This window comes from Epinephelus lanceolatus, chromosome 2 (assembly GCF_041903045.1).
Source record: "Epinephelus lanceolatus isolate andai-2023 chromosome 2, ASM4190304v1, whole genome shotgun sequence".
NCBI classification, from domain to species: domain Eukaryota; kingdom Metazoa; phylum Chordata; class Actinopteri; order Perciformes; family Serranidae; genus Epinephelus; species Epinephelus lanceolatus.
In genome coordinates, this window is record NC_135735.1 from 463796 (window position 1) to 489771 (window position 25976).

At 48.7% G+C, this 25976-nt stretch overlaps 1 protein-coding gene across 1 annotated transcript in view; it reads left to right on the forward strand.

The window, feature by feature from the left end:
- Nucleotides 1–25976, forward strand: part of LOC117252766 (transient receptor potential cation channel subfamily M member 1-like) — a 59725-nt gene that overhangs the window by 17972 nt on the left and 15777 nt on the right. The window contains exons 10-24 of the mRNA XM_033619910.2: nucleotides 2471–2571; nucleotides 3199–3387; nucleotides 4124–4258; nucleotides 7743–7793; nucleotides 7940–8080; nucleotides 9137–9166; nucleotides 9253–9545; nucleotides 10009–10237; nucleotides 14169–14297; nucleotides 14381–14521; nucleotides 16100–16228; nucleotides 16334–16585; nucleotides 19108–19282; nucleotides 23568–23588; nucleotides 24656–24800. Of these exons, the coding sequence (XP_033475801.2) occupies nucleotides 2471–2571; nucleotides 3199–3387; nucleotides 4124–4258; nucleotides 7743–7793; nucleotides 7940–8080; nucleotides 9137–9166; nucleotides 9253–9545; nucleotides 10009–10237; nucleotides 14169–14297; nucleotides 14381–14521; nucleotides 16100–16228; nucleotides 16334–16585; nucleotides 19108–19282; nucleotides 23568–23588; nucleotides 24656–24800 (2161 nt within the window). The remainder of the gene's footprint in view (nucleotides 1–2470; nucleotides 2572–3198; nucleotides 3388–4123; nucleotides 4259–7742; nucleotides 7794–7939; nucleotides 8081–9136; nucleotides 9167–9252; nucleotides 9546–10008; nucleotides 10238–14168; nucleotides 14298–14380; nucleotides 14522–16099; nucleotides 16229–16333; nucleotides 16586–19107; nucleotides 19283–23567; nucleotides 23589–24655; nucleotides 24801–25976) is intronic.

Here is a 25976-nt window from a genome sequence, read left to right on the forward strand (position 1 = left end):
CCCCTCCCGTGCTTGTATACTGGGACAAGGACAGTAGGCCAGTTAGATGACCTCGTCCAGCTGGGACTGTAGCTCCACTTCACTGTTATCATGGAGACGGACTGAGTGATGTTGAAAACTGATCATGAGTATGACCTTCAGCCGACCTCCCTGTGACTCTGAAGTCTTTCTATCTATTTATCCATCCATCCATCTACTTTCATCTGCTTATCTGGGACCGGGTCACGGGGGCAGCAGGCCGAGCAAAGCACCCCAGACATCCCTCACGCTCCATTCTACCCTCACTCGTGAACAAGACCCCAAGATACTTGAACTCCTTTGCACGAGGCAGTAACTCTCCCCCAACCCCAAGAGAGCAATCCACCAGTTTCTGACAGAGAACCATGGCCTCAGAGTTGGAGGTGCTGACTCTCATTCCAACTGCTTCACACTCAGCTGCAAAACGCCCCAGTGCATGCTGGAGGTCACGGTGTGATGGAGCCAACAGAACCACATCATCTGCGAAAAGCAGAGATACAATTCTCAGGTCCCCAAACAGGACCCCTTCCTCCCCCCGGCTGTGCCTCAAGATCCTGTCCATGAAGATCACAAACAGGATTGATGACAAGGGACAACCTTGGTGGAGGCCAACACCCACCGAGAATGCGTTCGACTTTAAACCAAGTATGCGGACACAGCTCTCAATTTGGTCATACAGGGACCGGATGGCTCGTAGCAGTGAGTCTGGCACCCCGTACTCCCATAGTACCCTCCACAAGACCCTCAAGGGACACGGTCGTAAGCCTTCTCCAGGTCCACAAAGCACATGTATACTGGATGGACAAACTCCCACGACCCCTCCAGCAGCCTCGCAAGGGTAAAGAGCTGCTCCACTGGTTCACTGTTCCACGGCCAGGACGAAATACGCATTGCTCCTCCTGAATCTGAGGTTTGACAGTCGCTCAGAGCGTCCTTTCCAGCACCCTGGAGTAAACTTTACCCGGGAGGCTGAGCAGTGTGATGCCCTGATATCTGGAGCACACCCTCCGGTCCCCTCTATATTTTTTCTTGCATTTTGTTTTTATTTTCACTTCACGGTCTGCCACTCTGCAGGCACTGTACCCGACCTCCACGTGACACTGAAAAGGTGTGTCAGCCATGACAGCCCAATAGTGCTGAAAGGCCTCCTTCTTCAGCCTGACGGCCTCCCTCCATCAGCGGGTTCTTCGGTTGCCGCCCCAACAGGCACCAACAACCTTCTGACCACAGCTCCTAGAAGCTGCCTCCACAATGGAGGCTTTGGACATGGCCCACTCAGACTCCATGTCCCCAACCTATCCCAGGATGCACGAGAAATTCTCCCGGAGGTGGGATTGGAATACCCCATGGACAGGGTCCTCAGCCAGATGTTTCCAGTTCACCCTCACTAGACATTTGGGTTTACCAGGTCTGTCCGGCAGCCTCCCCCACCATCTGATCCAACTCACCACCAGGTGATCAGTTGACAGCTCTGCTCCTCTCTTCACCCGAGTGTCCAAGACACACGGCCGCAGATCTGCTAATATGACCACAAGATTGATCATTGATCTTTGGCCTAGGGTGTTCTGGTACCAAGTACACTTATGAACCTCCCTGTGCTCAAACATGGTGTTCAAGTCCAATAACAAAGCACCACTCGGGTTCAGATCAGGCAGGCTGTTCCTCCCAATTGCCCCCCCTCCAGGTTTCTCCGTCATTGCCCACATGAGCGTGGAAGTCCCCCAGGAGAACTATGGAGTCCCCAGCTGGCACCCCTTGCAGGATGAGAGATTCCAAGAGAGACTCCAAGAAGGCCAAGTACTCTGCACTGCCGTGGTGCATATGCACAAACAACAGTCAGAGACCTTCTCTTTGTGACCCGCAGGCGCATTGAAACAACCCTCTCAGTCTCTGGGGAGAACCCCAACATGGCGGCGCTCAGCCGGGGGCTTGTGATTATCCCCACACCTGTCTGGTGCCTCTCACCCTAAGCAAAAGCAAGAGTCCAGCCCCTCTCCAAGAGTTTGGTTCCAAAACCAGTGCTGTGCATGGAGGTGGGCCCAACTATATCTAGTCGGTACTGCTCCACCTCCCACACCAGCTCCGGCTCCTTCCCCACCAGAGAGGTGTCATTCCACGTTCCAAAAGCCAGTCCGTGACACCAGGGATCGGCACGCCAGGGGCACACAATGCACCTGACCCCAATTTCTGTCCCTGCGGGTGGTGGGCCCACAGGGCGACGGCTCCATGTTGTCTCTTCGGGCTGAGCTCGCTGGTGAGCTCTACCCCCGGTTCTGGCTCCAGGAGGAGGCCCCGGTGTCCCATTCCCGGGCAAGGTACTCTGCTCCTGAAAAGTCAGTTTCATCGCGGTCTTTATAATGATATATAATCTATAATGAATGTTATAATAGGCTGTGTTAATGAATGAATGGATGAACCCAGCGTGTGTTGATGTCTGTCCCTTTGGTTTCAGGGACAAATGCGTCGGCGTCTGATCAACTGAGTTTGGCGTTGGCGTGGAACAGAGTGGACATCGCTCACAGTCAGATCTTCGTCTATGGACTCCACTGGCCTGTTAGTCTGATTCTATCTGTCTCTGTCCTCCTGTCTCTGTCTCTGTCTCTGTCCTCCTGTCTCTGTGTCTGTCTCTGTCCTCCTGTCTCTGTCTCTGTCCTTCTGTCTCTGTCTCTGTCTCTGTCCTCCTGTCTCTGTCTCTGTCTCTGTCCTCCTGTCTCTGTCTCTGTCTCTGTCCTCCTGTCTCTGTCTCTGTCCTTCTGTCTCTGTCTCTGTCTCTGTCCTCCTGTCTCTGTCTCTGTCTCTGTCCTCCTGTCTCTGTCTCTGTCCTCCTGTCTCTGTTTTCCTGTCTCTGTCTTTGCCCTTCTGTCTCTGTCTCCTTCCTCCTGTCTCTGTATCTGTTCCTCTGTCTTTGTCTCTGTCCTTCTGTCTCTGTCTCTGTCCTCCTGTCTCTGTCTCTGTCTCTGTCTCTGTCCCTCTGGTGGGACACATGGAGACATGTTTATGTCCTCTCTAAAGTTAAACTTTAGACAAATCAGAAAGATTTCTGTGAATTTATCTTGAACCTGTGAGTTTTTGTTGTGACCGACCTCCTCTTCCTCACGTCTCCTCTTCCTCCTAATAAGAAGTGAACAGTTTGTCTTCCAGTTAAACCCTGTGATTGGATCATTATCTGTGTCTCTGCAGCCTGTCAGCTCGTTGTCCTCCGACCGCCCCAAAAGTCCACCAGCCCAGCGAGCAGCAGGAGGAGGAGCAGGAGGAACAGGAGGAGCAGGAGGAAAAGGGAAGGCTCGAGGCAAGAAAGGAAAAGCAGGCAAAACCAAACCTGAACCACCCGAAGAGACCGACCCCCGAAAACTGGAGCTGCTCAACTGGGTCAGTGTGACACACTGGGATCAAACTGGGTCAGTCTGACACACTGGGATCAAGAGTTCTGATCCATAAGGTTCTGTCAGAACTCACAGAGCTGGCGACAGTTATTAACTAACACGTTAAGACACCAGCATCACCGTTTGAACCTGAACCAACCACCTGCCGTCAGGGCGTCAGAGACAAACCGTAACACTCAGTCTTTATTCACAACAACACGTCTCCCACATGTGAAAGGATGAATCGGTTCATTAAGTCCAGTTCAGACCAAAGACAAACTCACTTCATCACTCTGACTCCTCCCCATCACTCTGACTCCTCTTCATCACTCTGACTCCTCCCCATCACTCTGACTCCTCTTCATCACTCTGACTCCTCTTCATCACTCTGACTCCTCCTCATCACTCTGACTCCTCTTCATCACTCTGACTCCTCCTCATCACTCTGTCTCCTCCCCATCACTATGACTCCTCTTCATCACTCTGACTCCTCCTCATCACTCTGACTCCTCTTCATCACTCTGACTCCTCCTCATCACTCTGTCTCCTCCCCATCACTCTGACTCCTCTTCATCACTCTGACTCCTCCTCATCACTATGACTCCTCCTCATCACTCTGACTCCTCTTCATCACTCTGACACTTAGCTGTCGAGAATCTTCAGTCTGAGCTGGACTTTAAAGATCTGAGTCTGTCAGTGATGTCACAGGTTAGTGAGGTGACTAAGATGTGATGTCATCCCAGGTGAACTCTCTGGAGCAGGCCATGATGGACGCTCTGGTGTTGGACAGAGTGGATTTTGTCAAACTGCTGATCGAGAACGGCGTCAACATCCATCACTTCCTGACCATCCCCCGCCTGGAGGAGCTCTACAACACGGTGAGACGCATCCGAGGACGCCACACAGCAGTCAGTGTCCTCTGTGTCCTCAGTGTCCTCTGTATCGTCAGTGTCCTCTGTGTCCTCAGTGTCCTCTGTATCCTCAGTGTCCTCTGTGTCCTCAGTATCCTCAGTGTCCTCTGTATCCTCAGTGTCCTCTGTGTCCTCAGTGTCCTCTGTGTCCTCAGTATCCTCTGTGTCCTCAGTGTCCTCTGTATCCTCTGTGTCCTCAGTGTCCTCTGTATCCTCAGTGTCCTCTGTGTCATCAGTGTCCTCTGTATCCTCAGTGTCCTCTGTGTCCTCAGTGTCCTCTGTATCCTCAGTGTCCTCTGTGTCCTCAGTATCTTCAGTGTCCTCTGTGTCCTCAGTGTCCTCTGTATCCTCTGTGTCCTCAGTGTCCTCAGTGTCCTCAGTGACCTCTGTGTCCTCAGTGTCCTCTGTATCCTCAGTGTCCTCTGTGTCCTCAGTATCTTCAGTGTCCTCAGTGTCCTCAGTGACCTCTGTGTCCTCAGTGACCTCTGTGTCCTCAGTGTTCTCTGTATCTTCAGTGTCCTCTCTATCCTCAGTGTCCTCAGTGTAACCATTAAATCAGCTGTATGATGAGTGATGTCACACGTCGCAGTCGCAGCTGTCAGAACATGAACATAAACAAACAGTGTGTGAGAGACATTCAGACTTCGACAGACGTCATGTGACACGTGACACGTATCAACATGCAGAGAGAAACATGTTTACATGTTCTGTATGTTCATCAGAGTTTACGGTTCGACATGAGGTCATTCAGCAGGAAATAATAAACAGATGTGTAAGGATGAACTTACTGATCATGTTTGTTGAATGGACGCATGTGTGTGTGTGTGTGTGCACGTGTGTGTGTGTGTGTGTGCACGTGTGTGTGTGTGTGTGTGCACGTGTGTGTGTGTGTGTGTGTGTGTGTGTGTGTCAGCTCCAACAGCTGTGGACACGTGTGACATGCCATCCTCATCTTATACACACCTATCTGTCCACTGATGTTACAGCTGACAGGAAACACAGTTACAGTTGATTAAACCTGCTGACTGTCGTGTATTCATGTGTCAGTTTGTTCATGTGTCAGTTTGTTCATGTGTCAGTTTGTTAATGTGTCAGTGTATTCATGTGTTCATGTGTCAGTTTGTTAATGTGTCAGTTTGTTAATGTGTCAGTGTGTTCATGTGTTCATGTGTCAGTGTGTTCATGTGTCAGTGTGTTCATGTGTTCATGTGTCAGTGTGTTCATGTGTCAGTTTGTTCATGTGTCAGTGTGTTCATGTGTTCATGTGTCAGTGTGTTCATGTGTCAGTGTGTTCATGTGTCATTGTGTTCATGTGTTCATGTGTCATTGTGTTCATGTGTTATTGTGTTCATGTGTCAGTGTGTTCATGTGTTCATGTGTCAGTGTGTTCATGTGTCATTGTGTTCATGTGTCATTGTGTTCATGTGTCAGTGTGTTCATGTGTTCATGTGTCAGTGTGTTCATGTGTCATTGTGTTCATGTGTCAGTGTGTTCATGTGTCATTGTGTTCATGTGTTCATGTGTCAGTGTGTTCATGTGTTCATGTGTCATTGTGTTCATGTGTCAGTGTGTTCATGTGTTCGTGTGTCAGTGTGTTCATGTGTCATTGTGTTCATGTGTCAGTGTGTTCATGTGTCATTGTGTTCATGTGTCATTGTGTTCATGTGTCAATGTGTTCATGTGTCAGTGTGTTCATGTGTCACTGTGTTCATGTGTCAGTGTGTTCATGTGTTCATGTGTCAATGTGTTCATGTGTCAGTGTGTTCATGTGTCAGTGTGTTCATGTGTTCATGTGTCATTGTGTTCATGTGTCAGTGTGTTCATGTGTCATTGTGTTCATGTGTCAGTGTGTTCATGTGTTCATGTGTCACTGTGTTCATGTGTCATTGTGTTCATGTGTCAGTGTGTTCATGTGTCATTGTGTTCATGTGTCATTGTGTTCATGTGTCAGTGTGTTCATGTGTCATTGTGTTCATGTGTCACTGTGTTCATTTGTTCATGTGTCACTGTGTTCATGTGTCAGTGTGTTCATGTGTCATTGTGTTCATGTGTTCATGTGTCAGTGTGTTCATGTGTCATTGTGTTCATGTGTCAGTGTGTTCATGTGTCATTGTGTTCATGTGTTCATGTGTCAGTGTGTTCATGTGTTCATGTGTCACTGTGTTCATGTGTCAGTGTGTTCATGTGTCATTGTGTTCATGTGTTCATGTGTCAGTGTGTTCATGTGTCATTGTGTTCATGTGTCAGTGTGTTCATGTGTCATTGTGTTCATGTGTCAGTGTGTTCATGTGTTCATGTGTCAGTGTGTTCATGTGTCAGTGTGTTCATGTGTTCATGTGTCAGTGTGTTCATGTGTCAGTGTGTCATTGTGTTCGTGTGTCATTGTGTTCATGTGTCAGTGTGTTCATGTGTCATTGTGTTCATTTGTCAGTGTGTTCATGTGTTCATGTGTTCATGTATCATGTTCATATCACAGCTCCTGACATCATTACATCATATCGCAGCTCCTGACATCATTACATCATGTCACAACTCCTGACATCATTACATCATATCACAGCTCCTGACATCATTACATCATGTCACAGGTCTTGACATCATTACATCATATCACAGCTCCTGACATCATTACATCATATCACAGCTCCTGACATCATTACATCATATCACAGATTAACTGTCGACAATATTATCATATCATTAATTAACCACACTGATTTTTATAAATAATGAATTGATATGAATTAAAACTATGAGTAATGTATTTTTAAAAAATAAAAAAATAAGATATGTGTGGTGTGTTATAAAACAGTGGCCTGTTCAGTGTTATTATTTTACATGAACATGAATCCATGAGTCATACATATGGATATTATTTTATTTCTCTGGTCAACAACACAATTATGGATTTAGGGTTCTGGCATCTTTGTTGCTGTCTGATGTCAGAACCAGAGTCCCTCTGATGTCACATTTTTCACAGATGTTCTCAGGCCTGTTTTTTTTCCATGACAAGAGAAACTCTAGATTTGTTGTTGTAAATGGTAAATGTTAAATGGACCTGCATTTGTATAGCGCCTTTCTTGTCATCTAGTGACCACTCAAAGCACTTTTTACACTACGAGTCACGTTCACCCATTCACACACACATCATACACTGGTGGCCGAGGCTACCCTACAAGGTGCCACCTGCTACTCAGTTTTAACACACTCACACATGGAACAGCCATCCGGAGCAATTTGGGGTTCAGTATCTTGCTCAAGGGTACTTCGACATGCAGCCTGGAGGAGCCCGGGATCGAACCGCTGATCTTTCAATTGGTGGACGACCCACTCTACCTCTGAGCCACAGCCGCCCATACTTGTACTTTTCATCAGCTTCCTGTTTGTTTGTTTGGTTGGTTTTCTTCCTTTTTTTTTTCAATTTTTTTTTCAATTGTTTTTCTTCCTGTAGAAGTTGGGGCCGACCAACACGCTGCATTTTGTGGTCAGAGACGTCAAAAAGGTCAGTGTGTGTTTTTTTGTATCTTCAAAGAACAAAGCTGATTACCAATTATTCATTGATCTGTTAGTTATTATTTATTAATATACATCAATATTTTGTCTTCTGAACTCTAATCGTGACATGAGTGAAACCTCATTCTGTTTCAGGGGAACCTTCCTCCAGACTATCAGATCACACTCATCGATATCGGCCTGGTGCTGGAGTTGCTGATGGGCGGAGCTTATCGCTGCAACTACACCAGGAAGAGCTTCAGGACGCTGTACAACAACCTGTACGGCCTCAAACGAGTGAGCATGCCTCTGCCAAAGACCATAACAAACTCTGTCATTCATTCATATATATATACATATATATATATATATATATATATACATATATATGTATATATATATATATATATATATATATCGATATAGATAGATTTAGAATGAATGAACAGTATATACAGTATAACACTGTATATACTGTTCATTCATTCATAATACATGTATATACTGTTCATTCATTCATAATACATGTGTATACTGTTCATTCATTCATAACCTGCTGTAGATCCAGAATCCAGTTTTCAGTTGAATGTAGATTTCCGACGATCTATCTAGCTGAGGTCACAGGTGGGTATTGCCACACTGGGCCCCAACGTGTAACAGCTCCTCCGTCATCAGGGACAGCTTACGAGTGGTTCAGTCCACCCTTCTTAAGATCTACCCTTTAGAAGATAGATCTTCACTAAGGAGACTCTGGGAAACAGCCCCTAAGCTTAAGGGAGACCTTAAGACACAACTTAGCATGCATGTAGTGCTACAAAGGCTCTGGGAAACGGGGCCCAGATAGTTTTCACAGCAGAGGACACAGAGTTAACAGCCTCTGATTTACCTGTCACTGTCACACCTCTACTGACAGGAGGAAACAAAATATTCTTCTCTCTGAAATAATATCAGCCTCAGCATCAGAAACCTTTTCTTCTCTCTGTCTGTGTTTGATCCATGTGTCCACAGGTTGACAGGATACACCTATCATAGTAGTTATCACCTCCATATATGATGTCACTGGACATTCATGGGTGGGGCTGTATGCTAATTACCAACTAGCATTAGCGCACTGTCAATTTACAACTGCTTGGCATATATGAACAAACACATGTTGCCTACTATCAAACCAGAGTTCACCGCAGCGTTCATGACTGGTGCAAGTTTTTAGTACCGAGGTTTTACATGTGCAGATCTGCTCACAGATTAACAAATGTTTCATGAATGAGACTCGTTGAGTATAAAGCTGACGGGACTGTGATGATGACGTATTTCTGGAATAATAAACTGATGTCTTTGTCTCTTCTCTCGCAGCCAAAGGCTCTGAAACTTCTGGGAATGGAGGTTTGTTGTTTTCAGTACTTTCTGTTGTACATATAAGATCAGCTGATGGTGGACTGACATGTGACTTGTGAGGTCACTTCCTGCAGGATGACGAGCCCCGCCCAAAGGGCAAAGGAAAGAAAAACAAGAAGAAGGAGGAGGAAGTGGACATCGACGTGGACGACCCCGAGGTCAGCAGGTTTCAGTACCCATTCCATGAGCTGATGGTGTGGGCAGTGCTGATGAAGCGTCAGAAGATGGCGCTCTTCCTGTGGCAGCGGGGGGAGGAGGCCATGGCCAAGGCGCTGGTGGCCTGTAAACTCTACAAGGCCATGGCCCACGAGTCGTCCCAGAGCGAGCTGGTGGATGACATCTACCAGGACCTGGAGAACAACTCCAAGTGAGTCCCACAGAGACCAGAAATCAGAGACTAGGGACCAGGTACCAGGGACTCGAAACCAGGGACAAAAGACCAGAGACCAGAGATCAGAGACCAGAGCCTATAAACCAGAGACCAGAGACAGACCAGGGCCCAGTAGACCACAGACCACAGACTACATACCAGGGCCTGTATTCACAGAGCATCCTATAGCAACAAAAAGAAAATCATTAGAGTGACATTTCCCCTGAAAGATAGACCAGGTCCTGGTTAAGATAAGGGTTATTCTCAGAGCATCTTCAGAGAGCTGCTGCGGTGAAACTCTGTCAGAAACAGGGAGGAGGACTTTAAGAGTTTCTGAGTCAGCAAAGAGAACGATGGAAACATAACATGACAGGAGAAATACTGATGTATTGACAGGAAGTGTTCTGGTGTGTAGTGATGTCACATCCTGTGGGGGTGCTGCTGTGTCTCCTCTGCGCAGGGAGTTCGGTCAGCTGGCCTACGAGTTGTTGGACCAGTCGTACAAACATGACGAGCAGGTGGCGATGAAGTTGCTGACGTATGAGCTGAAGAACTGGAGTAACTCCACCTGTCTGAAACTCGCAGTCGCCGCCAAACACCGAGACTTCATCGCCCACACCTGCAGCCAGATGTTGCTCACCGACATGTGGATGGGCTGTCTGAGGATGGGCAAGAGCAACAGCCTCAAGGTACCTGCACAGCTGGACCCAAACAGGGACCCTGATACAGGTCCTGCAGAGTCTGGACCAGACCCTCCAGTCCAGGAATGAAGGGTCTGGATCAGACCCTGTAAGGTACCTGCAACAGCACACATTCAGGTCCAGAAGAGTCTTATCCAGACCCTGTAAGGTACCAGCAGCAGCACACAACCACGTCCTGAAGGGTCTGGACCAGACCCTCCAGTCCAGGTCCTGCAAGGTACCTGCACCTCCACACATCCTTGAGGGTCTGATCCAGACCCTGTAAGGTACCCACACCACCACACACCCAGGTCCTGAAGTGTCTGGATCAGACCCTGCAGGGTCTGATTCAGGTCCTGCAGGGTACCAGCACCTCCACACCCAGACAACGACCTTGATCCACATTCTGAAAAGTCTGATCCAGGTGCTGCAGGTTCTGGTGCAGGTCCTGAAGGGTCTGATCCAGGTCCTGCAAGGTATGATCCAGGTCTTGCAAGGTCCCAGCACCTCCACAACCAGACAGGGACTCTGATCCGGGTCCTGTAGAGTCCAGTTCAGGCGCTGCAGGGTCCAGTCCAGGCCCTGCAGGGTCTGATCTAGACCAGGGTCCAGTCCAGACTTGAGGTCAGTGAGGTCACAGTGACAACTTCCTGTGACTGTGAATGTGTCTGAATGTGTTTGGACCAAAAATGAACTGAGAGTGAACATGAATGATTCAATCAGCTGATCAGAGACACAGGAAACATCACAGTAACCTGTTCTCTACTGCCCCCACCTGTTCTCTACTGCCTCTACCTGTTCTCTACTGCCTCTACCTGTTCTCTACTGCCCCCACCTGTTCTCTACTGCCTCTACCTGTTCTCTACTGCCTCCACCTGTTCTCTACTGCCTCTACCTGTTCTCTACTGCCTCCACCTGTTCTCTACTGCCTCTACCTGTTCTCTACTATGTCTACCTGTTCTCTACTGCCTCCACCTGTTCTCTACTGCCCCCACCTGTTCTCTACTATGTCTACCTGTTCTCTACTGCCCCCACCTGTTCTCTACTGCCCCCACCTGTTCTCTACTATGTCTACCTGTTTTCTACTGCCCCCGCCTGTTCTCAACTGCCCCCACCTGTTCTCTACTGCCCCCGCCTGTTCTCTACTGCCCCCGCCTGTTCTCTACTGTCCCGCCTGTTCTCTACTGCCCCCACCTGTTCTCTACTGCCTCCACCTGTTCTCTACTGTCCCCACCTGTTCTCTACTATGTCTACCTGTTCTCTACTGCCCCCACCTGTTCTCTACTGCATCCACCTGTTATCTACTGCCCTGCTTGTTCTCTACTGCCGCGACCTATTCTCTACTGCCCCACCTGTTCTCTACTGCCCCCACCTGTTCTCTACTGCCTCCACCTGTTCTCAACTGCCCCCGCCTGTTCTCTACTGCCTCCACCTGTTGTCTACTGCCTCCACCTGTTCTCTACTGCTCCCGCCTGTTCTCAACTGCCTCCACCTGTTCTCTACTGCCCCCGCCTGTTCTCTACTGCCCCCACCTGTTCTCTACAGCCTCCACCTGATCTCTACTGCCTCCACCTGTTCTCTACTGCCCCCACCGATTCTCTACTGCCTCCACCTGTTCTCAACTACCTCCACCTGTTCTCTACTGCCCCACCTATTCTCTACTGCCCCACCTATTCTCTACTGCCTCCACCTGTTCTCTACTGCACCCACCTGTTCTCTACTGCCTCCACCTGTTCTCTACTGCCCCGCCTGTTCTCTACTGCCTCCACCTGTTCTCTACTGCCTCCACCTTATCTCTACTGCCTCCACCTGTTCTCTACTGCCCCCACCGATTCTCTACTGCCTCCACCTGTTCTCTACTGCCCCCACCTGTTCTCTACTGCCTCCACCTTATCTCTACTGCCTCCACCTGTTCTCTACTGCCCCCACCGATTCTCTACTGCCTCCACCTGTTCTCTACTATCTCCACCTGTTCTCTACTGCCCCACCTGTTCTCTACTCCGTCCACCTGTTCTCTACTGCCCCACCTGTTCTCTACTGCCCCCGCCTGATCTCTACTGCCCCCACCTCTTCTCTATTGCCTCCAACTGTTCTCTACTGCCTCCACCTGTTCTCAACTGCCCCACCTGTTCTCTACTGCCCCCGCCTGTTCTATACTGCCTCCACCTGTTCTCTACTGCCTCCACCTGTTCTCTACTGCCCCCACCTGTTCTCAACTACCTCCACCTGTTCTCTACTGCCCACGCCTGTTCTCTACTGCCTCCACCTGTTCTCTACTGCATCCACCTGTTCTCTACTGCCCCCACCTGTTCTCTACTGCCCCCATCTGTTCTCAACTGCCTCCACCTGTTTTCTACTGCCTCCGCCTGTTCTCTACTGCCCCCACCTGTTCTCAACTACCTCCACCTGTTCTCTACTGCCCATGCCTGTTCTCTACTGCCTCCACCTGTTCTCTACTGCATCCACCTGTTCTCTACTGCCTCCACCTGTTCTCTACTGCCCCCATCTGTTCTCAACTGCCTCCACCTGTTTTCTACTGCCTCCGCCTGTTCTCTACTGCCCCCACCTGTTCTCTACTGCCTCCACCTGTTCTCTACTGCCCCCGCCTGTTCTCTACTGCCTCCACCTGTTCTCTACTGTGTCTACCTGTTCTCTACTGCCCCCACCTGTTCTCTACTGCATCTACCTGTTCTCTACTGCCCTCACCTGTTCTCTACTGCCCCCACCTGTTCTCAACTGCCTCCACCTGTTCTCTACTGCCTCCACCTGTTCTCAACTGCCTCCACCTGTTCTCTACTGCCCCCACCTGTTCTCAACTGCCTCCACCTGTTTTCTACTGCCTCCGCCTGTTCTCTACTGCCCCCACCTGTTCTCTACTGCGTCTACCTGTTCTCTACTGCCCCCGCCTGATCTCTAATGCCCCCACTTGTTCTCTACTGCCTCCACCTGTTCTCTACTGCCTCACCTGTTCTCTACTGCCCCCGCCTGTTCTCTACTGCCTCCACCTGTTCTCTACTGTGTCTACCTGTTCTCTACTGCCCCCACCTGTTCTCTACTGCGTCTACCTGTTCTCTACTGCCCTCACCTGTTCTCTACTGCCTCCACCTTTTCTCAACTGCCTCCACCTGTTCTCTACTGCCCACGCCTGATCTCTACTGCCTCCACCTGTTCTCTACTGCATCCACCTGTTCTCTACTGCCCCCACCTGTTCTCAACTGCCTCCACCTGTTCTCTACTGCCCCCACCTGTTCTCAACTGCCCCCACCTGTTCTCTACTGCCCCCACCTGTTCTCAACTGCCTCCACCTGTTTTCTACTGCCTCTGCCTGTTCTCTACTGCCTCTACCTGTTCTCTACTGCCTCCACCTGTTCTCTACTGCCCCCGCCTGTTCTCTACTGCCCCCACCTGTTCTCTACTGCCTCTACCTGTTCTCTACTGCCTCCACCTGTTCTCTACTGCCCCCGCCTGTTCTCTACTGCCTCCACCTGTTCTCTACTGCCTCCACCTGTTCTCAACTGCCTCCACCTGTTTTCTACTGCCTCCGCCTGTTCTCTACTACCTCTACCTGTTCTCTACTGCCTCCACCTGTTCTCTACTGCCTCCACCTGATCTCTAATGCCCCCACCTGTTCTCTACTGCCCCCACCTGTTCTCTACTGCCTCCACCTGTTCTCTACTGCCCCCGCCTGTTCTCTACTGCCTCCACCTGTTCTCTACTGCCCCCACCTGTTCTCTACTGCATCTACCTGTTCTCTACTGCCCTCACCTGTTCTCTACTGCCTCCACCTGTTCTCAACTGCCTCCACCTGTTCTCAACTGCCTCCACCTGTTCTCTACTGCCTCCACCTGACTGGAGTGTATTAAAGGAACACAACACAGTATAATAATATTACAGACAGACAGACAGCAGGCTGATGTGATAATGAGTGTTCTGTCTCCAGGTGATTTTAGGGATCGTGTTCCCTCCTGCCATCCTCCTCATGGACTTCCGTCTTGGAGATGAAGCTTCATTTCATTTGTCCAAAGAGACAGAGGAGAGAATCAAGGATGACGACAACAAATCCAGCAAGGTACCAAACCACTGCCGCTGCTGACAGCAGCTTTCAGAGACTTTGTCTTCATCAGCAGTGTAAGTGATATAAGTTTGTTTTAGGATGCTGTCTCCAATGTGGACGCCATGTCAAAAAAAGGAGATGAAGAAGAAGAGCAGAAGAAACACAGGAGAAAGACTCCGGTCATGAGGAAAATCTACGAGTTCTACAACGCTCCTTTCACCAAGTTCTGGTTCAACACGGCAAGTTTCACATATTCAACTCCAGAATGTTCAGAAGGTTTATATTAACAGACAGGTCAGAGGTCAGAGGTCAGGTTTTCATTCTGACTGCAGCGTGACATCACCCCTTTCACACTGCCAGATTTTCCACGAATGTTGGGCCGTTTTGCCGGCAAGCTGCGAGTGTTTAGACACACAGAGCCGGATTGGCGAGCTGTTCAGAGCCGCCCAATTTTCGGCCTCATAGGGTAGACATATTGGCGGAGCCTTTTTAGTTTAAACAGAGCGAGGTGCCCTTCTGCCACGGGAGGGGCTGTTGATGACTTGTGGGAGGAGCTGTTGATGATGCCGCACGTGCGAGCCACTGGCGGTGGATAAACAGGAAACAGCTGATAGCAGGAATTAGCGAGCAGCTAGTAGCAAGAGGGAAACACAAACCTGACAGACACTGTAAAGATGAGCAACTGGGGAGACAAGGAATTGCGCGCCCCCCTTGTCCTCGCAAACGAAGAGGCCATTAACCGTCAGATGACGGGGACGGTGAAGAACGGGCCGACTTACGAGAGAATCGCCGAAGGACTGACCAGCCGCGGCTTCCCTCCCACGTCACTGTTTACGTCACATGCTGAGCTACACGTTTTGTTACTTGCTCACGCCCCCCATTGCCCCGAAAAAGGCACATTCTGTATAAACAAAAGTAGGTAGGCGGCATTTTGCTGCACTCCCCGATTTTGTTTTTATACTGCCAATGCTGAAAAAAGACTGATTGGGCTTTCCTGCAAATTTGCACAACTCCTATTTTTAAAAAAAGGGCTAAAGACACAAACACTGAACGTTCGTTAACATTCAGGGACAGTGAGTTTAAACTGGGTTTGTATTCTGGAACAGTTTAACTGGATCATCATGGTCAACGTCCTGACTGCCAAAACACAGATCTATGAACACTCAGCCCGACTGCAGCTTACAGAGCAAAAACAAAGACTAACCAAACACAGAACTGATGACTCTCAAACACATGTTGTCCTAAAATCACCTTCCTACAGACACTGGTGGTCAAATGGGACATCTCATATTTTGATTTAAAAAATAGAGTTAAAAAAAAAAACAGAAGTTAAAGAATATAATTTCAACATTTAACGTCTTAAAATAACATTAGAATGAAAATACAACAACTGAGACTCTTCCATCAAACAAAAAGTATTTATCATCTCAAAATCATTTCTTTTATTGTTCTTCTTCTTTAAAAGATCAGTTAGAGCTCTGAGAGCAGTTTGATAAAGCCTCCAAACTAAAATCAGAGAACACACAGAACTACAGTTATATTAGTACCTGTACCGTTTAATAGAAATATGACTTCGTTTTGATACTAGAGGCTCTATTCTGTCTGACCTCTGACCTCTGACATGTTCATATATTTGCAGCTACTGCAGCTGCTGCTGCAGTAGTGATGTCATAATGTTTTATTATTACGTTAGCTTCACCACAGATGTGCTAACTCCTGTTAGCTTAGCTTACAGTTAATGAGGCTCTGAAACGATGACACTGTAACACTGTTTGTGTGTGTGTGTGTGTGTGTGTGTGTGTGTGTGTGTGTCTCAGATCTCGTACCTGGTGTACCTGATGTTGTATAATTACATCATTCTGGTGAAGATGGAGCGCTGGCCGACTCTCCAGGAGTGGATCGTCATCTCTTACATCATCACTCTGGGCCTGGAGAAGGTCCGACAGGTAACCATGGAGACACACCTAACATCACACTGACACGTTACTGATGACCTCTGACCTTTGACCTCTGACCCCCCCCACACACACACACACACACACACACACCAGATCCTGATGTCAGAGCCGGGGAAGCTGAAGCAGAAGATCAATGTGTGGTTGGAGGACTACTGGAACATCACAGACCTGGTCGCCATCTCCGTCTTCCTGTTCGGTCTCCTGCTGCGTCTGCAGAGCGAACCGTCCATGGGCTACGGCCGCGTCATCTACTGCGTCGACATCATCTTCTGGTACATCCGCGTCCTCGACATCTTCGGGGTCAACAAGTACCTGGGGCCCTACGTCATGATGATTGGGAAGATGGTATGACATCATCTAACCACTGAAGAAATGTCCTCATAACTGTCCTCATAATGTACAACTGTCCTCATCAATCAATCAATCAATCAATCAATCAATTTTATTTATAAAGCCCAATATCACAAATCACAATTTGCCTCACAGGGCTTTACAGCATACGACATCCCTCTGTCCTTATGACCCTCACAGCTGATCAGGAAAAACTCCCCAAAAAAACCCTTTAACGGGGAAAAAAAACGGTAGAAACCTCAGGAAGAGCAACTGAGGAGGGATCCCTCTTCCAGGACGGACAGACGTGCAATAGATGTCGTACAGAACAGATCAACATAATAAATTAACAGTAATCCGTATGACACAATGAGACAGAGAGAGAGAGAGAGAGAGACAGAGACAGAGAGAGAGAGAGAGAGAGATGCAGGTAATAACAGTAGCTTACAACAACATTATTGAAAGTAATAATATTATAGTTATAGTTCTGGCTACTGTGGTACAATATGTTGAAAGTATGTATTAATATCTGGCAGTATACATGTGTGACAATAGTCATATGTGTATAATAACAGTAGAAGTATGACTAATGACTAATGATGGCAGCAGCAGCAGGAGGCATCTGGCAGGACCACGGCAGCAGCACAACCACACACGTCACGCTGTCCAGGCACCGCTGTGATATGAGTTAATCTGAGAGACAGTGGAGCACAAAGGCTCCGGAGAAGAAGCCGAGTTAGTGACATCCAGAATGGCCGAGTTAGCAAGATGCAGTAATAGAATACGAGAGAGAGAGAAGGAGAGAAAGTGCCCGGTGTATTATAGGGGGTCCTCCGGCAGACTAGGCCTAAGTCAGCCTAACTAGGGGCTGGTACAGGGCAAGCCTGAGCCAGCCCTAACTATAAGCTTTATCAAAGAGGAAAGTCTTAAGTCTAGTCTTAAATGTGGAGACGGTGTCTGCCTCCCGGACCGTAACAGGAAGATGATTCCACAGGAGAGGAGCCTGATAGCTGAAGGCTCTGGCTCCTGATCTACTTTTGGAGACTTTAGGGACCACGAGTAACCCTGCGTTCTCAGAGCGCAGTGTTCTGGTGGGATAATATGGCACTATGAGCTCTCTAAGATATGACGGAGCTTGACCATTTAGAGCTTTATAAGTTAACAGTAGGATTTTAAATTCAATTCTGGATTTTACAGGGAGCCAGTGCAGAGAAGCTAAAACAGGAGAAATATGATCTCGTTTCTTAGTTCCTGTTAGTACACGTGCTGCTGCATTCTGAATTAGCTGGAGAGTTTTTAAGGACTTACTAGAGCTACCTGATAATAGAGAGTTACAGTAATCCAGCCTAGAGGTAACAAAAGCGTGGACCAATTTTTATGCATCTTTTCAGGTCAGGATAGGCCTAATTTTCACAATATTACGCAGATGAAAAAATGCAGTCCGTGAGGTTTGTTTTAAATGAGAATTAAAAGACAAATCTTGATCAAATGTTACTCCGAGGTTTCTTACGGTAGTGCTAGAGGCCAGAGCAATGCCATCTAGAGAAACTATGTCATCAGATAAAGAGTCTCTGAGTTGTTTGGGGCCAAGAACAATAACTTCAGTTTTGTCTGAATTTAACATCAGGAAATTGGTGCTCATCCAAGTTTTTATGTCTTTAAGGCAGTTATGGAGTTTAGTTAATTGATTACTTTCTTCTGGTTTCATCAATAAATACAACTGAGTATCATCCGCATAACAATGGAAATTTATAGAGTGATTTCTAATGATGTTACCTAAAGGAAGCATATATAGAGTAAATAGGATTGGTCCGAGCACAGAACCTTGCGGAACTCCAAAACAAACTTTGGTACGTAAGGATGATTCATTATGAACGTCAACAAACTGAAAACGATCAGATAAATAAGATTTAAACCAGCTTAGTGCAGAACCTTTTAGGCCAATTAAGTGATCCAGTCTTTGTAGCAGAATTTGATGGTCAATTGTGTCAAACGCCGCACTAAGATCTAATAAAACAAGTACAGAGATCCCCTTATAATGTACAACTGTCCTCATAATGTACAACTGTCCTCATAATGCACAATTGTCCTCATAATGTACAACTGTCCTCATAATACAACAAGTACCTGGGGCCGTACATCATGATGATCGGCAAGATGGTATGACATCACTTTAAATTCATTATTCAGGGACACGTTAACAAAATCTATCACAGCAGAAATGTCCTCACAAGGCAGAACTGTCCTTATACAAAAATGTCCTCACTAAGCAGAAATGTCTCCATAGTGTAGAACTGCTCTCAATATACTAAGTCCTCAAAAGGTAGAACTGTCCTCACCATGTAGGTCTTGATTTGACATTAATATTTAGAGAACTCCTCTGTTTAATTGATTTAAATGAATACGTTTGTTTTAGAAATACAATAACGTCAGATGGATTTCATGACGTTTGTTGTTTCTGTTTAAGTGACAAAAATATCACTGATGATGATGAAGGAGACTAAAACATGAAGGTCTGTGGTCTGATTGTCCTCCAGATGATCGACATGCTGTACTTCGTGGTCATCATGCTGGTGGTGCTGATGAGTTTCGGCGTAGCTCGGCAGGCCATCCTCCACCCGGACGAGGAGCCGACGTGGCGTCTGGCTCGAAACATCTTCTACATGCCGTACTGGATGATCTACGGAGAGGTGTTTGCAGACTCCATAGACCGTAAGACTAGAGTTCATAGTAAGACTTCAGTCAGTCCGTCAGCTGTCTGTCCTCTGTCCTCACCCACTGTCCATTGTCCTCACCCACTGTCCTCTGTCCTCTGTCCTCACCCACTGTCCTCTGTCCTCTGTCCACTGTCCTCACTCTCTGTCATCTGTATTTGCCCTCTGTCCTCACCCTCTGTCCTTTGTACTCACCCACTGTCCTCTGTCCTCACCCACTGTCCTCACCCTCTGTCCTCTGTCCTCACCCACTGTCCTCTGTCCTCACCCTCTGTCCTCTGTCCTCACCCTCTGTCATCTGTATTTGCCCCCTGTCCTCTGTCCTCAGCCTTTGTCCCCACCTACTGTCCTCAGTCCTCACCCTCTGTCATCTGTATTTGCCCCCTGTCCTCTGTCCTCATCCACTGTCCTCACCCTCTGTCCTCTGTCCTCACCCACTGTCCTCTGTCCTCACCCTCTGTCCTCACTCTTTGTCCTCACCCTCTGTCATCTGTATTCGCTCCCTGTCCTCTGTCCTCACCCACTGTCCTCACCCTCTGTCCTCAGCCACTGTCCTCTGTCCTCACCCACTGTCCTCTGTCCACTGTCCTCACTCTCTGTCATCTGTATTTGCCCTCTGTCCTCTGTCCTCAGTCTTTGTCCCCTCCTACTGTCCTCAGTCCTCACCCTCTGTCATCTGTATTTGCCCCCTGTCCTCTGTCCTCATCCACTGTCCTCACCCTCTGTCCTCTGTCCTCACCCACTGTCCTCACCCTCTGTCCTCTGTCCTCACCCACTGTCCTCACCCTCTGTCCTCTGTCCTCACCCTCTGTCCTCACCCTCTGTCATCTGTATTCACTCCCTGTCCTCTGTCCTCACCCACTGTCCTCACCCTTTGTCCTCAGCCACTGTCCTCTGTCCTCAGCCACTGTCCTCTGTCCTCTGTCCACTGTCCTCACCCACTGTCCTCACCCTCTGTCCTCTGTACTCTGTCCTCACCCACTGTCCTCACCCTCTGTCCTCTGTCCTCTGTCCTCACCTACTGTCCTCACCCACTGTCCTCTGTCCTCACCCTCTGTCATCTGTATTTGCCCCCTGTCCTCTGTCCTCATCCACTGTCCTCACCCTCTGTCATCTGTATTTGCCCCCTGTCCTCTGTCCTCATCCACTGTCCTCACCCTCTGTCCTCTGTCCTCATCCTCTGTCCTCACCCTCTGTCATCTGTATTCGCTCCCTGTCCTCTGTCCTCACCCACTGTCCTCACCCTTTGTCCTCACCCTCTGTCCTCACCCTCTGTCCACACCCTCTGTCCTCACCCTCTGTCCTCTGTCCTCACCCTCTGTCATCTGTATTCGCCCCCTGTCCTCTGTCCCCACCCTCTGTCCTCTGTCCTCACCTTCTGTCCACACCCTCTGTCCTCTGTCCTCACCCTCTGTACACACCCTCTGTCCTCACCCTCTGTCCTCTGTCCTCACCAACTGTCCTCACCCTCTGTCTTCACCCACTGTCCCCACCCTCTGTCTTCTGTTCTCACCCTCTGTCCTCTGTCCTCACCCACTGTCCTCTGTCCTCACACACTGTCCTCACCCTCTGTCCTCTGTCCTCAGCCACTGTCCTCTGTCCCCACCCACTGTCCACTGTCCTCACCCTCTGTCCTCTGTCCTCACCCACTGTCCTCACCCGCTGCCCTCTGTCCTCACTCACTGTCCTCACCCTCTGTCCACTGTCCTCACCCTCTGTCCTCACTCACTGTCCTTACCCTCTGTCCTCTGTCCTTACCCTCTGTCCTCACCCTTTGTCCTCACCCTTTGTCATCTGTATTCGCTCTCTGTCCTCTGTCCTCACCCACTGTCCTCACCCTCTGTCCTCACCCACTGTCTTATGTCCTCACCCACTGTCCTCACCCTCTGTCCTCTGTCCTCACCCTCTGTCCTCACCCTCTGTCCACAACCTCTGTCCTCACCCTCTGTCCCCACCCTCTGTCCTCACCCACTGTCCCCACCCTCTGTCCTCACCCTCTGTCCACTGTCCTCACCCTCTGTCCCCACCCTCTGTCCTCACCCTCTGTCCCCACCCTCTGTCTTCTGTTCTCACCCTCTGTCCTCACCCTCTGTCCTCACCCACTGTCCTGTGTCCTCACCCTCTGTCCTCTGTCCTCACCCTCTGTCCACTGTCCTCACCCTCTGTCCTCTGTCCTCACCCACTGTCCTCTGTCCTCACCCACTGTCCTTTGTCCTCAGCCACTGTCCTATGTCCTCACCCACTGTCCTCACCCTCTGTCCTCACCCTCTGTCCTCTGTCCTCAGCCTCTGTCCTCACCCTTTGTCCTCAGCCACTGTCCTATGTCCTCATCAACTGTCCTCACCCTCTGTCCTCACCAACTGTCCTCACCCTCTGTCCTCACCCTCTGTCTTCACCCTCTGTCACCCACCCTCTGTCCTCACCCTCTGTCCTCTGTCCTCACTCTCTGTCCTCACCCACTGTCCTCCGTCCTCACCCTCTGTCCTCACCCACTGTCCTCACCCTCTGTCCTCACCCTCTGTCCTCTGTCCTCAGCCACTGTCCTCACCCTTTGTCCTCACCTTCTGTCCTCACCAACTGTCGTCACCCTCTGTCCTCACCCTCTGTCTTCACCCTCTGTCACCCACTCTCTGTCCTCACCCTCTGTCCTCACCCTCTGTCCTCTGTCCTCACCCTCTGTCCTCACCCTTTGTCCTCAGCCACTGTCCTATGTCCTCATCAACTGTCCTCACCCTCTGTCCTCACCAACTGTCCTCACCCACTGTCCTCACCCTCTGTCTTCACCCTCTGTCACCCACCCTCTGTCCTCACCCTCTGTCCTCTGTCCTCACCCTCTGTCCTCACCCACTGTCCTCCGTCCTCACCCTCTGTCCTCACCCACTGTCCTCACCCTCTGTCCTCACCCTCTGTCCTCTGTCCTCATCAACTGTCCTCACCCTCTGTCCTCACCTTCTGTCCTCACCAACTGTCGTCACCCTCTGTCCTCACCCTCTGTCCTCACCCTCTGTCTTCACCCTCTGTCACCCACTCTCTGTCCTCACCCTTTGTCCTCACCCTTTGTCATCTGTATTCGCTCCCTGTCCTCTGTCCTCAGCCACTGTCCTCACCCTTTGTCCTCACCCACTGTCCTCACCCTCTGTCCTCACCCTCTGTCCTCTGTCCTCAGCCTCTGTCCTCACCCTTTGTCCTCAGCCACTGTCCTATGTCCTCATCAACTGTCCTCACCAACTGTCCTCACCCTCTGTCTTCACCCTCTGTCACCCACCCTCTGTCCTCACCCTCTGTCCTCTGTCCTCACCCTCTGTCCTCACCCACTGTCCTCCGTCCTCACCCTCTGTCCTCACCCACTGTCCTCACCCTCTGTCCTCACCCTCTGTCCTCTGTCCTCAGCCACTGTCCTCACCCTTTGTCCTCAGACACTGTCCTATGTTCTCATCAACTGTCCTCACCCTCTGTCCTCACCAACTGTCGTCACCCTCTGTCCTCACCCTCTGTCCTCACCAACTGTCGTCACCCTCTGTCCTCACCCTCTGTCTTCACCCTCTGTCACCCACTCTCTGTCCTCACCCTCTGTCCTCTGTCCTCACCCACTGTCCCCACCCTCTGTCCTCACCCTCTGTCCTCTGTCCTCACCCTCTGTCCACTGTCCCCACCCACTGTCCTCACCCTCTGTCCTCTGTCCTCAGCCACTGTCCTCTGTCCTCACCCTCTGTCCTCTGTCCTCACCCACTGTCCTCACTCTCTGTCTTCTGTTCTCACCCTCTGTCCTCACCCTCTGTCCTCACCCACTGTCCACTGTCCTCACCCTCTGTCCTCTGTCCTCACCCACTGTCCTCTGTCCCCACCCACTGTCCTCACCCTCTGTCCTCTGTCCTCAGCCACTGTCCTCTGTCCCCACCCTCTGTCCACTGCCCTCACCCACTGTCCTCACCCACTGCCCTTTGTCCTCACCCACTGTCCTCACCCTCTGTCCTGTGTCCTCACCCTCTGTCCTGTGTCCTCACCCTCTGTCCTGTGTCCTCATACAGCAGGAGCAATGATGGTTTTCACACAGATTAATAAACAGTTGATGAGTTTTTTGATGAATTCACCACTTCATCATTAAATAATCTTAATCCGGACACATTTTGACACGTTTCATGTACAGCTGTTCAAAGTCACGGCTGAGTCTCAATAATAAATGGTAATCCTGTGTGTGAGACATGTCCTGTGTTTCCCTCTCACTGACTGTTATTGATTTCTTTCTGTCTCCTCTCTGTTTCCCTCCAACTGCTGACGGACAGTTTATGCGATGGAAATAAATCGTAAGTATCTGACACAACTTCCTGTGGATGTAAATCAGTAACAGCTCATTATTTATTTTTCCCTGTAGCTGCAGACAGGAAGTTCAGTTATATACACAGACAAATACAGTGAGTTTGTTGAGCTGAAATATTTTAATGTGAAGCAGAAACACTGGATCACCTGCCGAACTGTTTCCTGTTGACGCCGAACTGTTTCCTGTTGACGCCGAACTGTTTCCTGTTGATACAAAACTGTTTCCTGTTGATGCCGAACTGTTTCCTGTTGATACAAAACTGTTTCCTGTTGATGCTGAACTGTTTCCTGTTGATGCCGAACTGTTTCCTGTTGATGCCAAACTGTTCCCTGTTGAAGCCGAACTGTTTCCTGTTGATGCCGAACTGTTCCCTGTTGAAGCCGAACTGTTTCCTGTTGATGCCGAACTGTTCCCTGTTGAAGCCGAACTGTTTCCTGTTGATGCCGAACTGTTTCCTGTTGATACAAAACTGTTTCCTGTTGATGCCGAACTGTTCCCTGTTGAAGCCGAACTGTTTCCTGTTGATGCCGAACTGTTTCCTGTTGATACAAAACTGTTTCCTGTTGATGCCGAACTGTTTCCTGTTGATACAAAACTGTTTCCTGTTGATGCTGAACTGTTTCCTGTTGATGCTGAACTGTTTCCTGTTGATGCCAAACTGTTCCCTGTTGATGCCGAACTCTTTCCTGTTGATGCCTTGTGTTGTGTTTGAGGGTCATTTGAAAACAGAGCAGTGGAATCTGACACAGAGAAATAAAACTGTGCAGCCACCAGTGTTGTTAGGGGTTGATATTTGGTTGAAGTTATGTTGTGGTGACCGAACCTTAATGTCAGGACAACGTCTAATTCCAACATCAGCTTGGTGTGGAACACTGTTGACAGACGACACTGATAATCTATTGGTTTTAATGTGAATTACAAAAATCCAGTGTCTTCCAAACGTCACAAACATGTTGAGTTTAAAAATAAGTTAATCCACGTTCATTATATAGTGTCGATGTCTTCTGTGTGAAGTAGGCATGAGTGAGACAGTGTGTCTTGTTTGTGTCTCAGCTCCATGTGGAGACAACATGTATGATGAAGATGGGAAGAAGCTTCCTCCCTGTATCCCCGGAGCCTGGCTCACTCCGGCCATCATGGCATGTTACCTGCTGGTCGCCAACATCCTGCTGGTCAACCTGCTCATCGCCGTCTTCAAGTCAGTGTCTGCCTCCTGATCCTGCTGCTGAGGCCACACTCACTGACCTCAGATCAGTTACTGTTTAAACACACTGACTGCAGCACACATAATACATCTGAAGGAAAACCTTTTTCAAAATAAAAGCCCTGATAGTTTAGATTCAGTTCAGCTCTCTAGGTTTCATGAGTTCATAAGCAATTAAGTAACAAAATGAAAAGCAAAGAAAGGAAAACATATTACTTTATTACAGTAGAATTAGTAATATTAATAGAGCTTGTAATAAGTGGGAACAATCAGATTGTGCTAAGCTAACTGCTGCTATTTAGTAACTCAGTCATGATTAGGGTTGGGACTCATTAGGATTTTAACGATTCCAATTCCTTACCGATTCCTACATTATATTCATTATACTTGCTGTACTTAAACAATAATATAATAAACACAAATGCAATCATACAAATACAAAAACTTTCTTCTAACTGTTGCGCAGTACAATTAGATGAAAATACACATTTGTGTGTGGTGTGTATTTCAGATTTAGAGCTTGTATCATCTCCCTGAGAATATATAACAACAAAAAGTGATTCTCTGATTTCTACAGTAACACTATTACCTCAAATTAACCACAGCAATGTAATAAAAAATACTTATGCATTCATGCTTGGGCACTGTTATTTACGTGACAACACCTGAACATAACACACACACAGATACATATTGGCTGTTTGTTTCTACCTCTCCCCTCGCTGGAAGTCTCGGACCTCCCGCCGCCCACCTCCGCCTTGATTAAACGCTGAAAATAAAATAAAAGAGGGAGACAGGTGTCTCCTATTTTATCTTATTTTGTTATATTTCTCCCTCTCCCCCTCGCTGGAAGCATCGGACCTCCCGCCGCCCGCTCCCGTCTCAAACACGGAGGTCTCACTCTCCGCTGAGCACCCATGGCGCACACCCGGCCTGTTAAATAGCCTGTAACCATGACAACTGTGTGACACAAACTCAGTGCTTTAGTAATTGGATAATGTCGGGCTCGGTCGGGTTCGGAGAGAAATATGCAGCCGTGCCGCACTCTAATGGAAATGCACGTGACGTTTTTTTTTTTTTTTTTTTACAATCTAGGAACCGTTTGCAGGAACTATTACTCCAAATGTGATGGAACCGGTTCCAAAAAAGAACCGGATCCCAACTCTAGTC